This window comes from Brachypodium distachyon, chromosome 3, assembly GCF_000005505.3.
Source record: "Brachypodium distachyon strain Bd21 chromosome 3, Brachypodium_distachyon_v3.0, whole genome shotgun sequence".
Classification (NCBI taxonomy): Eukaryota; Viridiplantae; Streptophyta; class Magnoliopsida; order Poales; family Poaceae; genus Brachypodium; species Brachypodium distachyon.
Genome location: NC_016133.3, coordinates 846,695 through 860,543, shown reverse-complemented (window position 1 = coordinate 860,543; position 13,849 = coordinate 846,695). Strand labels below are relative to the sequence as shown.

At 44.2% G+C, this 13,849-nt stretch overlaps 3 protein-coding genes across 3 annotated transcripts; all 3 read left to right on the top strand.

Moving 5' to 3' along the window:
* The first annotated feature begins 967 nt into the window (after nucleotides 1-967).
* On the top strand, nucleotides 968-4,864 carry LOC100822764. Its single transcript, XM_010235390.3, has 7 exons — nucleotides 968-1,203; nucleotides 1,347-1,410; nucleotides 1,535-1,755; nucleotides 1,851-1,922; nucleotides 2,573-2,661; nucleotides 3,489-3,566; nucleotides 3,654-4,864. Exons 2-7 carry the CDS (start codon nucleotides 1,387-1,389, stop codon nucleotides 4,217-4,219), a joined length of 1,050 nt encoding a protein of 349 aa, XP_010233692.1. The 5' UTR covers nucleotides 968-1,203; nucleotides 1,347-1,386; the 3' UTR covers nucleotides 4,220-4,864.
* Nucleotides 4,865-6,511: 1,647 nt separating this feature from the next.
* Nucleotides 6,512-10,233, top strand: LOC100834205 (serine carboxypeptidase 3). Its single transcript, XM_003570755.4, has 9 exons — nucleotides 6,512-6,978; nucleotides 7,122-7,290; nucleotides 7,667-7,786; nucleotides 8,221-8,364; nucleotides 8,452-8,602; nucleotides 8,901-8,989; nucleotides 9,068-9,326; nucleotides 9,560-9,693; nucleotides 9,832-10,233. Exons 1-9 carry the CDS (start codon nucleotides 6,647-6,649, stop codon nucleotides 9,964-9,966), a joined length of 1,533 nt encoding a protein of 510 aa, XP_003570803.1. The 5' UTR covers nucleotides 6,512-6,646; the 3' UTR covers nucleotides 9,967-10,233.
* A 1,125-nt stretch (nucleotides 10,234-11,358) lies between these two features.
* On the top strand, nucleotides 11,359-13,372 carry LOC100845704 (heterogeneous nuclear ribonucleoprotein F). Its single transcript, XM_003572830.4, has 2 exons — nucleotides 11,359-11,574; nucleotides 12,196-13,372. Exon 2 carries the CDS (start codon nucleotides 12,200-12,202, stop codon nucleotides 13,076-13,078), a length of 879 nt encoding a protein of 292 aa, XP_003572878.1. The 5' UTR covers nucleotides 11,359-11,574; nucleotides 12,196-12,199; the 3' UTR covers nucleotides 13,079-13,372.
* Nucleotides 13,373-13,849: the final 477 nt, after the last annotated feature.

Here is a 13,849-nt window from a genome sequence, read left to right as displayed (position 1 = left end):
AAGTTGCCGAGTCGGACGGCCGCTACCGCTAGAAGAGGTAGCAGGATGACTTTGTTGGTTTTAAAATACTCATCCTTCTTTTGGGGGAACCTATATTTTTTTCAAGCCATCGTCGATTGTTTACTGTGATTGAACATTTGTTCTAGGCTGCACATGATGCATTTGAGATCTTGACTTTTACAAGATGAATATTTGAATTCGATGAAATTTATTGTGTATGTTTTCAAAAGCATGTTACATAATTTTTCTAAAAAACTAGATTTTTGAAAGACCGTGCCAATTTTGTGACTATAAGCTCGGACGTTTGAAAGTTATCCTTGTTTTCTTAGAGTTCGCGCGAGGAAGGGAGGGAGATACATGGGACAAGGTTTTAAAGCAAAAGGAGATCTCATGTTCCAACAGGGGTCTGAATCAACAATATGCATATGCTCAGTGACATAACCACAATTAGATAAAATGCCTAAAATGGAACCAAGCCGTATGGAAAACTCTTTTTTTTTTATGTTTTTGCTATTTTCCAGGCAACCAAGAACTATTTCTAAATCACCCGTAAGAAACATCAAATATCTAAAAAAAATGAGAAAATCTTAATCGGACAACTAATAATTTCAACCGAGAAATAAATGTTTCTAAATTGAGTGAACTACAATCACTCTTTTCTTTAGCGAGGACTAGCTCGATCGTTGGCAATGGTACCGTGTGAACTTAGCATCAAAAAACAATTACTCACTCTATCACCAAATTCTCCGACCTATCCATTAACTTCTTGACAAAAATATCAACCTAAAAACACAAAGTAAAAAAAATGATGAACATTGAGTTACACCCTTCTTGTCAATTCATTTTTCCATTTATATGTATATACTGTACATATTTAGAAGTTATCTTCCCATTAAAAAATCAGAATTATCTTAAAAACAAACAATTTAGAACTCTTATAGAAAAAAAAGAACTATTTACTCCGGTCTTTCCCTTTTCTCTTCCTCTTCCTCCCCGAGTCCTCTCCTGCTTGACTACGCACCACCACCGCGTGTCCTACAGCCGCCGGCCGGCGCGCCATAGCTCACCGTCGTCCGCCCGGCGCCTCAATCCCCGGCCCACGAGCATCGCCGCTCCCGTTCTCCCGTGTCGCGGTCATCTCGTCCCTACTGCTGCTGGCGTCCTCCACTCCGTCCGCAAATCTCTGGCCATTGAGGTTTCGAGGTATGAGCTTGTGTTCCATCCAGCGATTATCAGTTAAAGACCCAATTGGCCTTCACGATTTCTAGAAGGAACTCCCCCCCTGCCATCCATGCTTCAATTCGATTCAATTAGGTGATTCTTCTTGTTGATGTTGTTGAGCGCAGCGCAAGATCCATCTTTGCTGGATTGAATTTTAGGGCCGGGATGGACACCACCCAATTTGCCATGGTAATCCGTTGCTTCGTTGCTAGACTAGTCGCACCGAAGTAATCTATCTGCGTTCTTCTACCTCCTGTGACAAGTGTATCCTTAACTGCCTTGCTATTTTTGGGGGGTGTTGCTTCTGGAGCAGATTGAGGAGCTTGCCTCGCTCATCAAGGACAACCTCTACAGCAAGCACCTCGTCCTCTCCACCGAGGAGGCCCTCGTCGCTCTCTTACAGCAGCATTACCAAGACGACGACGAACATGATCGCAGCGCACATCATGGGGCAATTGGGAGTAATACCATAGAGCTCCAGCCCACCAGCTCCTACAACCGCCTTCTTTTGCATCGCCTTGCTGACATCTTCGGGTGCTCCTTCCTGTTCCTTTTCATACTAAAGTCGCTGGACAATATAATGGGTAACAACTCTTTGCTGATTTATCTGCTTTTGCATCACTCCCTAGGTTCGCTCATGAATCCGTTGGCGAGGGCGACGATCGACATTTAGTTCTCCAACGCTGCCCTGAAACAGCCATGTATGTCGTTGCCAAATATGCTCGCGGGTTTCCGTCTTGCCGTGTATCCCTGTTCATTCTGTCATGCCTTGTTTCTACTGTATGTTGAACCATGATAAACCTTTATTCTTTGAATCGATTCAAACTACGACCTACATCGTACCGAAATACCAGTATGGGTGTCTCACTACCTATGCTCACTTAACTAAATGCAAAAGAAAACATGTGCACTACAAGGGAATCAAAACCAAACCTGCTTCATCTGTGCATGTTCACATATTTTTAGTTATTCTTTGCCATCTCACTCTAATTGTACCCCTACTGCTCTATACCGTACATATGGCTACCCACTTTGATGTATATGGTCATCTGCATAGTTAAAGATAAGCATGCCTGCCCACTCTTAACATTGTGTTAATTCAGAGTGTGGATGTGGAATGACTGTTTCTTGGATATCCCTCTTGCAACTTGTAAGAACTTGTGACCTTTGCATGTCATGTGATGCTTGCTTTATGGTAGGATCACCTTTTGTTGCTGCTCTTTCCAATTTTCTCTTTTTTCCCCCAAGTGTATATTTACCTAAAAAACTCTGCTACAGATTGTTAGTTGGATAAACTCAGAGCAGTTATTATGTTACCTTGTTTTGAATTTTATTGTCTTATTTGTTGCAGCCCTCCTGTCCTTATCAGTGATGTGTTATGGAAGTATGACGACGGCAATGGTTCTTCAGCTTCTGTTGTGCTAACCAGAAATGAGACAGGTGAATCATTCTTCAAGCGTTTATTTGCTTTATCATGTACTCCGTAATGGTTATGCAGATGCTTGTTTGAAACAAAAAAAAAAGGAAAAGGGGGGACTCCCCGGCCTCTGCACACAGCCATTTTATTTCAAAGTTATATCATCCCAGTACACAAATCATGGGTCGCACATAGTGGAAACAAATATTTTCAGACTTTTTCCTAAGAAGAAGTGAGCTCTACTCAGGAAGTACAGAGTGGCCAGTCCTTGGCTGTGCTCAGATACTCAAATTTATTTGATGTACCATAGTCCATAGCTACCAAGGGATGTTTGGCAAAAGAGGGTTAAAATCTGGCTGCAGCTGAAACAAAACAAGCAGCCTAGCCTTTGTGCGCCACAAGTGGGTGGCAAACTTGATTCTCAACTTTTTGATGCTTCTACGGCATAGGCTAATGTTCACCAATATCCGTGATCTACTTCTTAGTATCATCATTGAAAACTTTAAATGCATCGTTGGCAAAAAAAAAGTATTTCTGTACATGTAAAATATGATCTCTCATCTCATGCAAATCCTTCATTTTAAAACTTTGTGATTACTGCCTCCAAAATTCGTGAAGATATTCAACAGTATGAATGAGCGTTGCAAAGCTTCTAGCTATCCCAGTTTTTTATTTTCAGCTCTTGTATGGTTCAGCTAGTATCCTGCGTTTAGGTATTTTTTGGCCAGCCTTTTCTCTGGCAACCAGCTGCACATGACTTATTTTCCTTCTATAAAGTAATTACGCAGAGCTCCTGCATGTTTGTTAAAAAAACATGCTTGTAATGCTTGAAAAACACGCTTTCTAACAGATCTTCAGAACACTTATGAGGCTGAAGATGTCCAAGACACTATTTCTTTTGAAAGCCTGAATCTGAAAACTGATACAGGTAAAATGTCCACCTTTCAATCAAACATTTTGGGCTGGTGTTTGTTTCAATCTGTAATCGGCTTGGATCTCTGGATGTTTTTGACAGGTAAGCGTGTAGGTTTAGAAAACAAAGAACCAGAAAACCTTGTTCTTTCAGATGTGAAGCCCTTGCAGCATCCAGCGCCACCTTCAGCAGCGTCACTAAAGGAGAGGGAAGCTGCTTACCGAGCTGCTCGTGAGCGAATCTTTGCTACCCATGAAACCAAGGAAAAGGACACTTCCGCAGCAAAATCTAGGCATGTTCCTGCTGTTGCTCAACGGATGATCGCGCACGCACTTGGTAAAAGAGTTGAAGATCCAAAAGAGAGAACTGCCGTGGTGAAAAACAGAGGGAAGGAACCGGTAAATGGACGATATGTCCAGACAAGTAGCACGAACAACCTGTGTGCAGATAAGCCAGGTAGTAGAGAGAATCATGTCGGGAGGTGCAACTCAAGCTCGCCTGACGGGAATTCGTATCGGAGCCCATCTGCTCAAACCCGACAGACATCTAGTGTTAGTGCCGAAACGTTGAAGAAAGAGCAGACTGGAGCGGCCAAAAGGATGTTTGCGCATGCGTTGAGGCTGCCTGGCGTTGAAGCGAGTGATAGTGCCGCACGGAGATCCAAATGAAATAAAAAAGGCTGGCGATGAATTTGATACCGAGCGAATACGTGTGATCGAGCTGGGGCTGGCTTTTCCATGTGAAGGAAATCATATGGAGCTGGAAGTCCTTGCTTTGCCAGCGTCCTGCTTGCATGGAATGGCACTGTGTGATGGATCTTAGAAGCAGATGAAAGCTACGGTCGGCTGTTGGGACTCAGCCAGTGGGAGGACATTGCGCTGTTGTATTGGTTCGCTTCCCTCTATCAAGTGGAGTCTAGTCGGAGAGAAAAACTGAAAGCAAATGGTGAATTGCCAGGAGCGTCTCTATGCGTACCAAGTAGTAAGCAATGCTATTAGCTGTTTGCCAGCAGAAAGAAGCCTTCTTGTCATTGACCAAGTGATCCTGCGAGTGTGTTTGGCTCTCCAACATGCTGTGTCTATATTTATATGGTTATAGCTAGGAGTTGGGAGTGCACACCAACTCCAGTGGGCATTGTATCTTAGTTTGGTTTTTCTCAATGGTTTCCCCCATAAACTTGTTTACAGTTTTCATGTGTCAAGTTCATTCTGCAGTGTTTGTGACATCCTATCCCTTGTTCAGGATCTGATTTCGTTTCCGGTGCTATTTGTACTTTTCTTGCAAAAGGGGAAAAAAATCACTTCATGCTGGTATATTCCCTGAGGTTGTAGCGATGGTCATTCATTCTGGTGGTAAAACCCTGAGGCCTAGTTTGGTTCCACCATTACCAGTGGGGCTCGGCTTGAGTTGCACCTCTAGTTCAATGACGCGCCAACCTTTATGGAACGGAGTGAGTACTGAACAAGCCCTGAATGGAGAAAGAGTTTGGTCTGAGTTAAGAATGTAAACTGCGCGCCGTTTAAGCCCTTTTAGCCTCATTATATATGTTTCCACTGGATGAACATCGATCTGATCTGATGTGATGTGATCTAGTCCAAAACGTGCAGAGAAGTGGCCGGGAGGTGTGCAGCATGGAGCTTGTATCATCGTCGATCCGGCAAATAGCAACAGCAATCAGACTCCCAATATATGCCGTTGCTTCTCTGAACCCTTCTTCGCTCTTGGCCTTATCCTGCTGCAAAGCAAAGAACAGACAGAGGCACATGCTATGCTATCACTGTGAGAATGAATGAATGAATGAATGGCAGTGCTGTACTGTTTGTTTTGCGAGGAGCCAAAGCAAAGCAAAGCAAATTAAAGCAATCTGCCTCTCTTCCTTACTTATCTCTGCAGCCATATATGCTGCAGGTACAGAGGTACTTTACTCCCCCCTACACGCAAGAACCAGTGATCAAGAGTCTGGATCTACAATCCACGACAGAATTGAATCAAATCACAATCAATCATCCATCCATTCATTCAATTAGGCATTGCTGCTGCGTGCAAGGAACCCTGCTGCTTCCGCTGCTGGTGGTGCTGGTACATTCCTGTGTTTTTGGTTAAGCTCTGCTGCGTGCACTCTACCGTGCGTGCGCTGAATCAATTGACTGCCTGCCTGGAGCTCTGAAGGGTAGAGCTAGAACTAGGCTAGAAGAAGAACTGAAGAAGAAGAGTCCAGCAAGGTAGAGCTCAAGTGCTGAACTGACAGTGACAACACCTGAACGAACGGATTCAGATGCTGAGAGAAGAAGAAGAAGAAGAAGAAGAAGAAGAAGAAGAAGAAGAAGAAGAAGCGAAATGAGATTCAGAGTCGAGGATTCAGTCAGATCCTTCGGCGCTAACGACCGAACGCAACCCAGCTGTCGACCGATCCTTAGATACGTGCAGTAATTTGGCAGTTTTACCTGACGGGAATTCAGTTTCAGTTAGCTTCGTCACAGGCTCACAGCACAAAACTGAAACTGATCCTCCTCAAGTTCAGGACCTTCAGGTCAGAAGAAAGATTTCATTCCTTTAACAGATAAATGGATCAGCAGAAAGATACTACTCAACCCGTCCGAAAATAACTGTACAGAGTACTCGTTCCGATCCAATTAGCGGTTGAAATGACTGAGACATGGGAAAAAGAACTAGTCCAAAAGTACACGCAATGTGTGTGTTTTTGTGTGTGTGTATTGAAGAAAAAGAACAGATAATGTGGATTGGGATTCTGTTTAGTTCCAGCTAACTATTGACACGATTCAGCCTAGGATTGCAGAATACTGCTACACTACGTCTGTAATAACTACGAGAAGGAAAAGAAAAGAAATATCAATTATCCGCAAAAAAAAATCAATTAAAAAAAGTAAACGTGTGAATTGCTTTCTGTAAAATAAAAAAGGAAAAAGTGAAAGAGGAATATTGCTGCTTCGAAGCAAAGTCTTTATCTTCAGTGAAGAAGAAGAAGAGCAGTCCGTTGCAAGCTCCCACCACCAGCAGCGCTATAAATTCCCGTCAGAAACGCACCAAGAATCCCACCGAAACCGCTCCCCCCCTCGATCTTCCTTCCCCTTGCAATGGCGACGACGACGACGACCTCGCGCCTCGTTCTGCTCTGCTGCTGCCTCCTCGTCGCCTGCCTCGGCCTCGCCGGGGCGGACGACGGGCTCCGGCTGCCGCGCGACGCCAGCTTCCCGGCGGCGCAGGCGGAGCGGCTCATCCGCGCGCTCAACCTGCTGCCCAACGGCGCCGGCCCCACCGGCGGTGGCCTGGGACTGGACGCGCCCGAAGCCGTCGCGCCAGGGGAGCTGCTGGAGCGGCGGGTGACGCTGCCGGGCCTCCCCGACGGCGTCGGCGACCTCGGCCACCACGCCGGCTACTACCGCCTCCCCAACACCCACGACGCCAGGTCAGTCAGCCACCCACGTCGCCTGATCGCCTCCCAAATCCCCGGCGATCCCTTCTCTGGACGCGAATCTGATGAGCTGAGGAGGAACAATTTCTCAACTTCGAATTTGAATTTTGAACGTGCTTGGATGGCTGCTGCTGCAGGATGTTCTACTTCTTCTTCGAGTCGAGGGGCAAGAAGGAGGACCCCGTGGTGATCTGGCTCACCGGAGGGCCGGGCTGCAGCAGCGAGCTCGCCGTCTTCTACGAGAACGGGCCCTTCACCATCGCCAACAACATGTCCCTCGTCTGGAACAAGTTCGGCTGGGACAAGGTCAAACTAAAAAAAAAATCAAATTACTACTACGTTATCAATGTTTGTTTCGTTTGTTTAGTAGTCAGTAATTGCTACTAGTATGATTCCTGATTCTTTGGAGAAACCGTTGTGCTCACTTGGCATATACGTAAGCGATAAAGATAGTCAGATCGTGCTGGAACCTAATTTGGACGGAAGCAGCTCGATCTGAACTGAAGTTACTAGTGGGTCAAAAAAAGGTATATTTAGCCGTGGTTAATCTATTGTGAGGACGATAAGGTCGATTTCAAGGTCTTTGGTTGTAGTCAAGCTCCTGGATTATGTTGATTTTACATCACGCTGGTCTCTAGGTTCTCTGACATCCTTATATGCTGATGTTAGTTGCTGCCTGCAGATTTCGAACATCATATTTGTTGACCAACCCACTGGAACTGGCTTTAGCTACAGCTCCGATGACCGTGATACTCGGCATGACGAGACAGGGGTCAGCAATGACCTGTATGACTTCCTCCAGGTACTACTACAGATCCTTCTAACTGAATCTGTTTTTTGCTGCTTTACTTGTTTATCTGACGTATTGTTATTTATTACACTATAGAAACTTTGTTGATTCATTCAATAAATACTCTACCAAGAAGCAACAAGGTTCTCTAGTGTAAAAGATAATCAACAATATATAGGTTATAAACATAGGAAGGCACTCTGCTCTTAATGTTAGTTTCAGGAATAATAATGCTCGTATGCAGTAGAACATTCCAAATTTGACTGGATAGCTTCATTGGAGGTGGTAAATGATAACTTACCAAAAAATTGTCCTTGGATAAGCCGGATGGAACAGAAGGATTCATGTAACCGAGTTGTGTAGGCTTGATTGTTTCGAGTTGTTGACTTGAGTAAAAACATAAAACACAATGTGTATTAGTCATTTATTCTTAACTTCCATTTCAGGTTTTCTTCAAGAAGCATCCAGAATTTGTAAAGAATGACTTCTTCATAACTGGAGAATCTTATGCTGGGCACTACATTCCAGCATTTGCGAGCCGAGTTCACCAAGGAAACAAAGCGAATGAGGGGACCCACATAAATTTAAAGGTAGGATCCTTACCAAAGTTTACGATCTATTTTAATCTCCATTAATTCTTTGTTAATGTTCAAAACTCTTCCTTGTTTGTACTCTAGGGATTTGCAATTGGTAACGGTCTCACGGATCCAGCAATCCAATACAAAGCCTACACAGACTATGCTTTGGACATGAACCTTATCAAGAAATCTGACTACGAAAGGATCAACAAGTACATCCCGCCATGCGAATTTGCAATAAAACTTTGTGGTCAGTACTATATTAAAGCTTTTTAGCTAAACATTTTATTTCCATGTAATTCATTTGCATAAAACAAAAGCACTGTTATGCTATTGCCTGATATAAACATAATATTTACATGTTGAGTTTCCTGAATGATCATTGCTGGTAGAAGAGGTTGAACAAACCCAGTTAGGGTAATGGGGTTGACTAAAGTCTAAAGTTGTATATTCCTCGTATATGATTGTCTTACTAAACAATGCATTCAAGTCCCATCCTGAGGATTTATTCAGATCAAACCATTACTTACGACCTACTGATGTTTCAGGTACAGACGGGAAAGCATCTTGCATGGCAGCATATATGGTCTGCAATACTATTTTCAACTCTATCATGGATATTGTTGGGACAAAGAACGTAAGGAGGCAATTCTTGCCAAATTTATTAGCTGAATCAATTGACTAAGACTGATACATACTAATGGCTTCTTTACAGTATTATGACGTCAGGAAGGAGTGCGAAGGCAAACTTTGCTACGACTTCTCAAACTTGGATAAGTTCTTTGGTGATAAAGCGGTCAGACAGGCAATTGGAGTTGGTGATATTGAATTTGTCTCATGCAGCACTTCAGTTTATCAAGCAATGCTCACAGACTGGATGAGGAATCTGGAAGTTGGCATCCCAGCTCTACTTGAGGATGGAATTAATGTGCTTATATATGCTGGGGAGTATGACCTTATATGCAACTGGCTTGGTAAGGATTAGAGTTGTTTTACACATTTGCCACATCATAACCAATTTATCATTGCAAATGCCTTCTATGCTAAGTAGCAGCACATGCATTGATTTTTCTTGGACAGGATACTAGCACTAGTCATGCTTGAAATACAGTTAATTGTTAGCCTTACGTTTGTAATTGGCTCCATCATCACATTATTCAGTTAAGATATCAACTTATCAAGTGTAACATTGTTAATGTTTGATCAGGAAACTCGAGGTGGGTTCACTCCATGGAATGGTCTGGCAAGGCAGACTTTGCATCATCCCCTGAGGCATCGTTTACAGTAGATAACACCAAAGCTGGAGTTTTGAAGAGCCATGGGGCCCTCAGTTTCCTCAAGGTTGTCATCAAGCACTTTACCTTGATACCTATTGCTCCGTAAAGAACTTACACTAGATCAAGGATGATCAGAAGCAAGTTTTGGTATATGGCCTGACTAGATTACTGACAGTTAATTTGTTTGTCTGTGGAAACGCAGGTTCACAATGCTGGCCACATGGTTCCGATGGACCAACCGAAAGCTTCCCTGGAAATGCTGAAGAGATTTACACAAGGGAAACTAAAGGAATCGATTCCAGAAGAAGAGACATCGACATTTTACGCCTCGATGTGATCCAACAACATCCGGAATAACTCACTAGGTAGCCTGTGTTCAAGGAGTGTCTGAAGGTTCCTGCTTTCGTTGCGACCCTCTTTACCCCCACTGTTTTCAGCTGAATATGTATAGCCCCAATAACAATGTTGGTCCTGAAATGTAACTACACGATGCACACTGCTGATGTGAACTTCAAACAACACAATTGGGGGGCAATGTTTCAGACCCTTACTTTGATCTCTTCAGAAGAAAAGAAATGCTTTCTGAGTTAATTCATCTTGGCAATCCTTCCCTGTATGTATGTTTTCTCTTGTCAATTTGTTGTCTGATCTGCAATGCTTACCGACTGCGAATACACATGCGAAGCTCGTCACTTTATATTAAAAAAAATCACAAGCCCAAGATGCACTTTTTTTGATAATTATACTATTCATTTCCTTGCTACTGCATTGAGACGGTGTTCATCTGATAAAACCTGCCAAGCCATCAGCTGACATATATTCAGAAAAATGTCCAAAGGTGGGAAGTTCTCGGGGTTTTCTTAGATTCGACCAGCCTATGGGTGTTCAGCATGGTCAACCAGTGCATTGAGCTTCGTATTCGCTTTGTATTTGTTTCGAGAACTAACACTTTTGTTTCCTGAATTTCCTTAGTCAGCTCAAACCTCAAATATAATTGCATGGTAGGAGCCTCTCCTGCCGTTTTCCCGGTCAAAAAAAATATCCTTAGTCATTTCCCCTTCTTCTGACAAAAAAAATGTACAGCATGGTCAACCAGTGCATTGAGCTTCGTATTCGCTTTGTATTTGTTTCGAGAACTAACACTTTTGTTTCCTGAATTTCCTTAGTCAGCTCTAACCTCAAATATAATTGCATGGTAGGAGCCTCTCCCGCCGTTTTCCGGTCCAAAAAATATCCTTAGTCATTTCCCCTTCTTCTGACAAAAAAAATGTACACAAAAACAAATAGTACAACTGTTTTTTGAGGGGGAAAAACAAATACAACTAGTATGAGGCGAGCACTGGAGGGGAAAGAGATAGAAACTAGAAAGGCTAAGGAAGCCACTAATCACAATGGATGTTATTGGAGATTGATAAGAAAAACGTTGAACTTGATTGATTTTTTTTTAGCGCAGTTGAACTTGATTGATGATCAATACACTTACAATTACAGACTACAGAGTACAGACTAAAAACGACTTGCACTGCCCTTTTTTTTTGAGAAACATTGCACCATTGCACACCGCCCTTAGCTTTCTCAAGTGGGCTTCGGCCCAACAAGGTCTTCTGCCGACCTGGCCCACTTGAACTTCTGGCCCACCGCTAGCAGCCCACAAGGCACGAAGTTGGCAATTATGTATTTACCGCCTCGTGCCATCGATATATAACCGCAGGCCCGCTGACCCAATCTCGCATCGCATCCCCTCCCCCACCCCCTGCTCTTGCGATTAGGGTTTCCGCCGCCGCCCGTCGCCGTCGACCCCGCCTTTGCCGGGCGCCCTCCCTCGGCAAGCCCCGGCCCCGTCGCTCGTCTTCCTCCTCGAGCGAGCGCCGCCACCGCTGCCGAGCGCCCCAGCCCCCTCGATCCGTTGCTCGTCTTCCTCCTCGCGCGAGCGCCTCCAACGCAGGTAACCATCTCCCATTCGATTCTCTCGCTCCCATCACCCCACGAACAGATCCCGCCCTTTAGCTCCCCGTTTCATCTCGTTAATCTTCCCCAATTCGTAACTGAGGCAAAAAATCAAGGTACCTTGCCCTACCGGGTCCTCCGCCCTTGTCACGTAAGAACCTTGTTTATCCCTTTGATCTGCAGGATAGCTTCCAGTTGTGAGATAATCTGTCAAAGATATAAGTTCGAATTTGGTAATTATCCATGTCAATTCAAATCGAATTATAAGTAGACAAGATTCTATTAGTCATCCCCATGCAAAGAGTGCTACCAGGCCTCGATCTGTTTTATACTTTTATCCATGTTCTCACTTAGATCAGATATGAATTATCGGGTATTAGTTAGTTGCTCTTATGTCCTTAAGTGCACGATAAAACCTATAACATGTGCATTTCTGCTAATCATGTCGTAAACGTTTACAATCAATTACTGTTCTGTTCAAACCTTAATATCATCTTTTGTTGGCTAGTATTTATTTTCCTTGCAATTTACATTTATATATTTGGGTTATTTTATGAAATCGGGATTGAGAGATGCGGGGATTTCTCTTTTTCTTTTTTTTGGGATGGATTATCTGAAGGGCAATGATGCGAGGCGGGGGGGTTTCGGATGGGTACGAGGGATCAAAGAGGCCACGAATGTTCGAATCGAATCCATACTTCGCAGTGAACGCGGGGAGCCCGTTGGATCCCTCAAAGAGGGCCAGGATGATGGAGCCAGGCCCTCCTTATTTTGGGGCCATGGGCAGCAACACTGGTGGCAGCGGCAGTGGCTTCTACGCTCCCTACAGTGGCAACTTGGCTGGTGCAGGGGTTAACAGTGGCATCCAATCCTTTCCAGGGGTCCGTCTGCGGGGGCTCCCTTTTGACTGCGAGGACCTTGACATCATCAAGTTCTTTGTGGGGCTGGACATTGTGGACTGCCTCCTTGTTCACAAGAATGGCCGCTTCTCTGGTGAGGCTTTTGTTGTCTTCCCTTCGACCATGCAGGCCGAGTTCGCACTGCATCGCAACAGGCAGAACATGGGTAGGAGGTACGTGGAGGTGTTCAGGTGCAAGAAGCAGGAGTACTACAGCGCAGTAGCTTCAGAGGTGAACCAGGGTGGTTTCTTCGACTCAGAGTACCGCCACTCCCCGCCCCCTCCGCGGCCCAAGAAGCCAGCTGAAGACAAGAGCAGCATGGACTACACTGAGGTGCTGAAGCTGCGTGGGCTTCCCTACTCTGCCACCATCGAAGACATCATCAAGTTCTTTGTGGAGTACGAGCTGACAGAGGATAACGTGCATATTGCATACCGCTCAGATGGGAAGGCTACAGGTGAGGCCTTTGTCGAGTTCCCAACCGCTGAGGTTGCAAAGACGGCCATGTGCAAGGACAAGATGACGATCGGGACGCGGTACGTGGAGCTGTTCCCATCAACCCCGGAGGAGGCAAGCAGGGCGAAATCGCGGGGCAGACAGTGAACTCATTCTATCCAGATGTCGTGTCGTGTGGGTGTTGGTCTGTGTGTGTGTGAGCAGCTGCATTGCCATTCATGTTATAAGCTTTCAAAACTTTCATGCTTCACTGTATCTCTGTTAGAGTGTCTTCAGTTTTTTGCTACTGCTGTTACTACTAGTCGTCCGTGCGGTGGACTTTATATATGTTAAAAATGGTTGTTTAATTTCTGTGATTTTTTACTTGGATTGGACGCCAGTGTGGTGGACTTTGTATATGTTAAAAATGGTTGTTTAATTTCTGTGAATTTTTTTCTTGAATCGAAAGGAAGATATAAATGTTGCATCGAGCGTTCATGATATGTGAAATTCAAGCGGAATGCTAGGCTTTGGTAGTAGGAAAAAGGAGACGAGGCCAAGAGATGATTGCTCCATTTTGTTTCTTGGGTAGTCAAATTTTGTTTTTGGTTACCAACAACTGAACACTCGTACTCCTTGCAGTTCAGTAGTCGATAGGCATCACGAATTGCTGGTTCCTGCAGCTTCATAAAAATATCAGGCGTACAAAAAAACTTGCTGATTCTATATATCAAATCAGACTAATAGTATGTGGCTAAAATAAAGTGTATAAATTAGGACGAAAACCAAACGAAATCTCCAAGATTAGAGGAAGCACGGAAACAGCAAGCTCGCCTCGCTTCAGATTAGGAAAAGATGATACTCGTACTACCAAAAAAGGTTTGTAGTGTCATGGGATAAGGTTTGTAGCATCAAATCTTGATGTAATTTTTAGTGTTT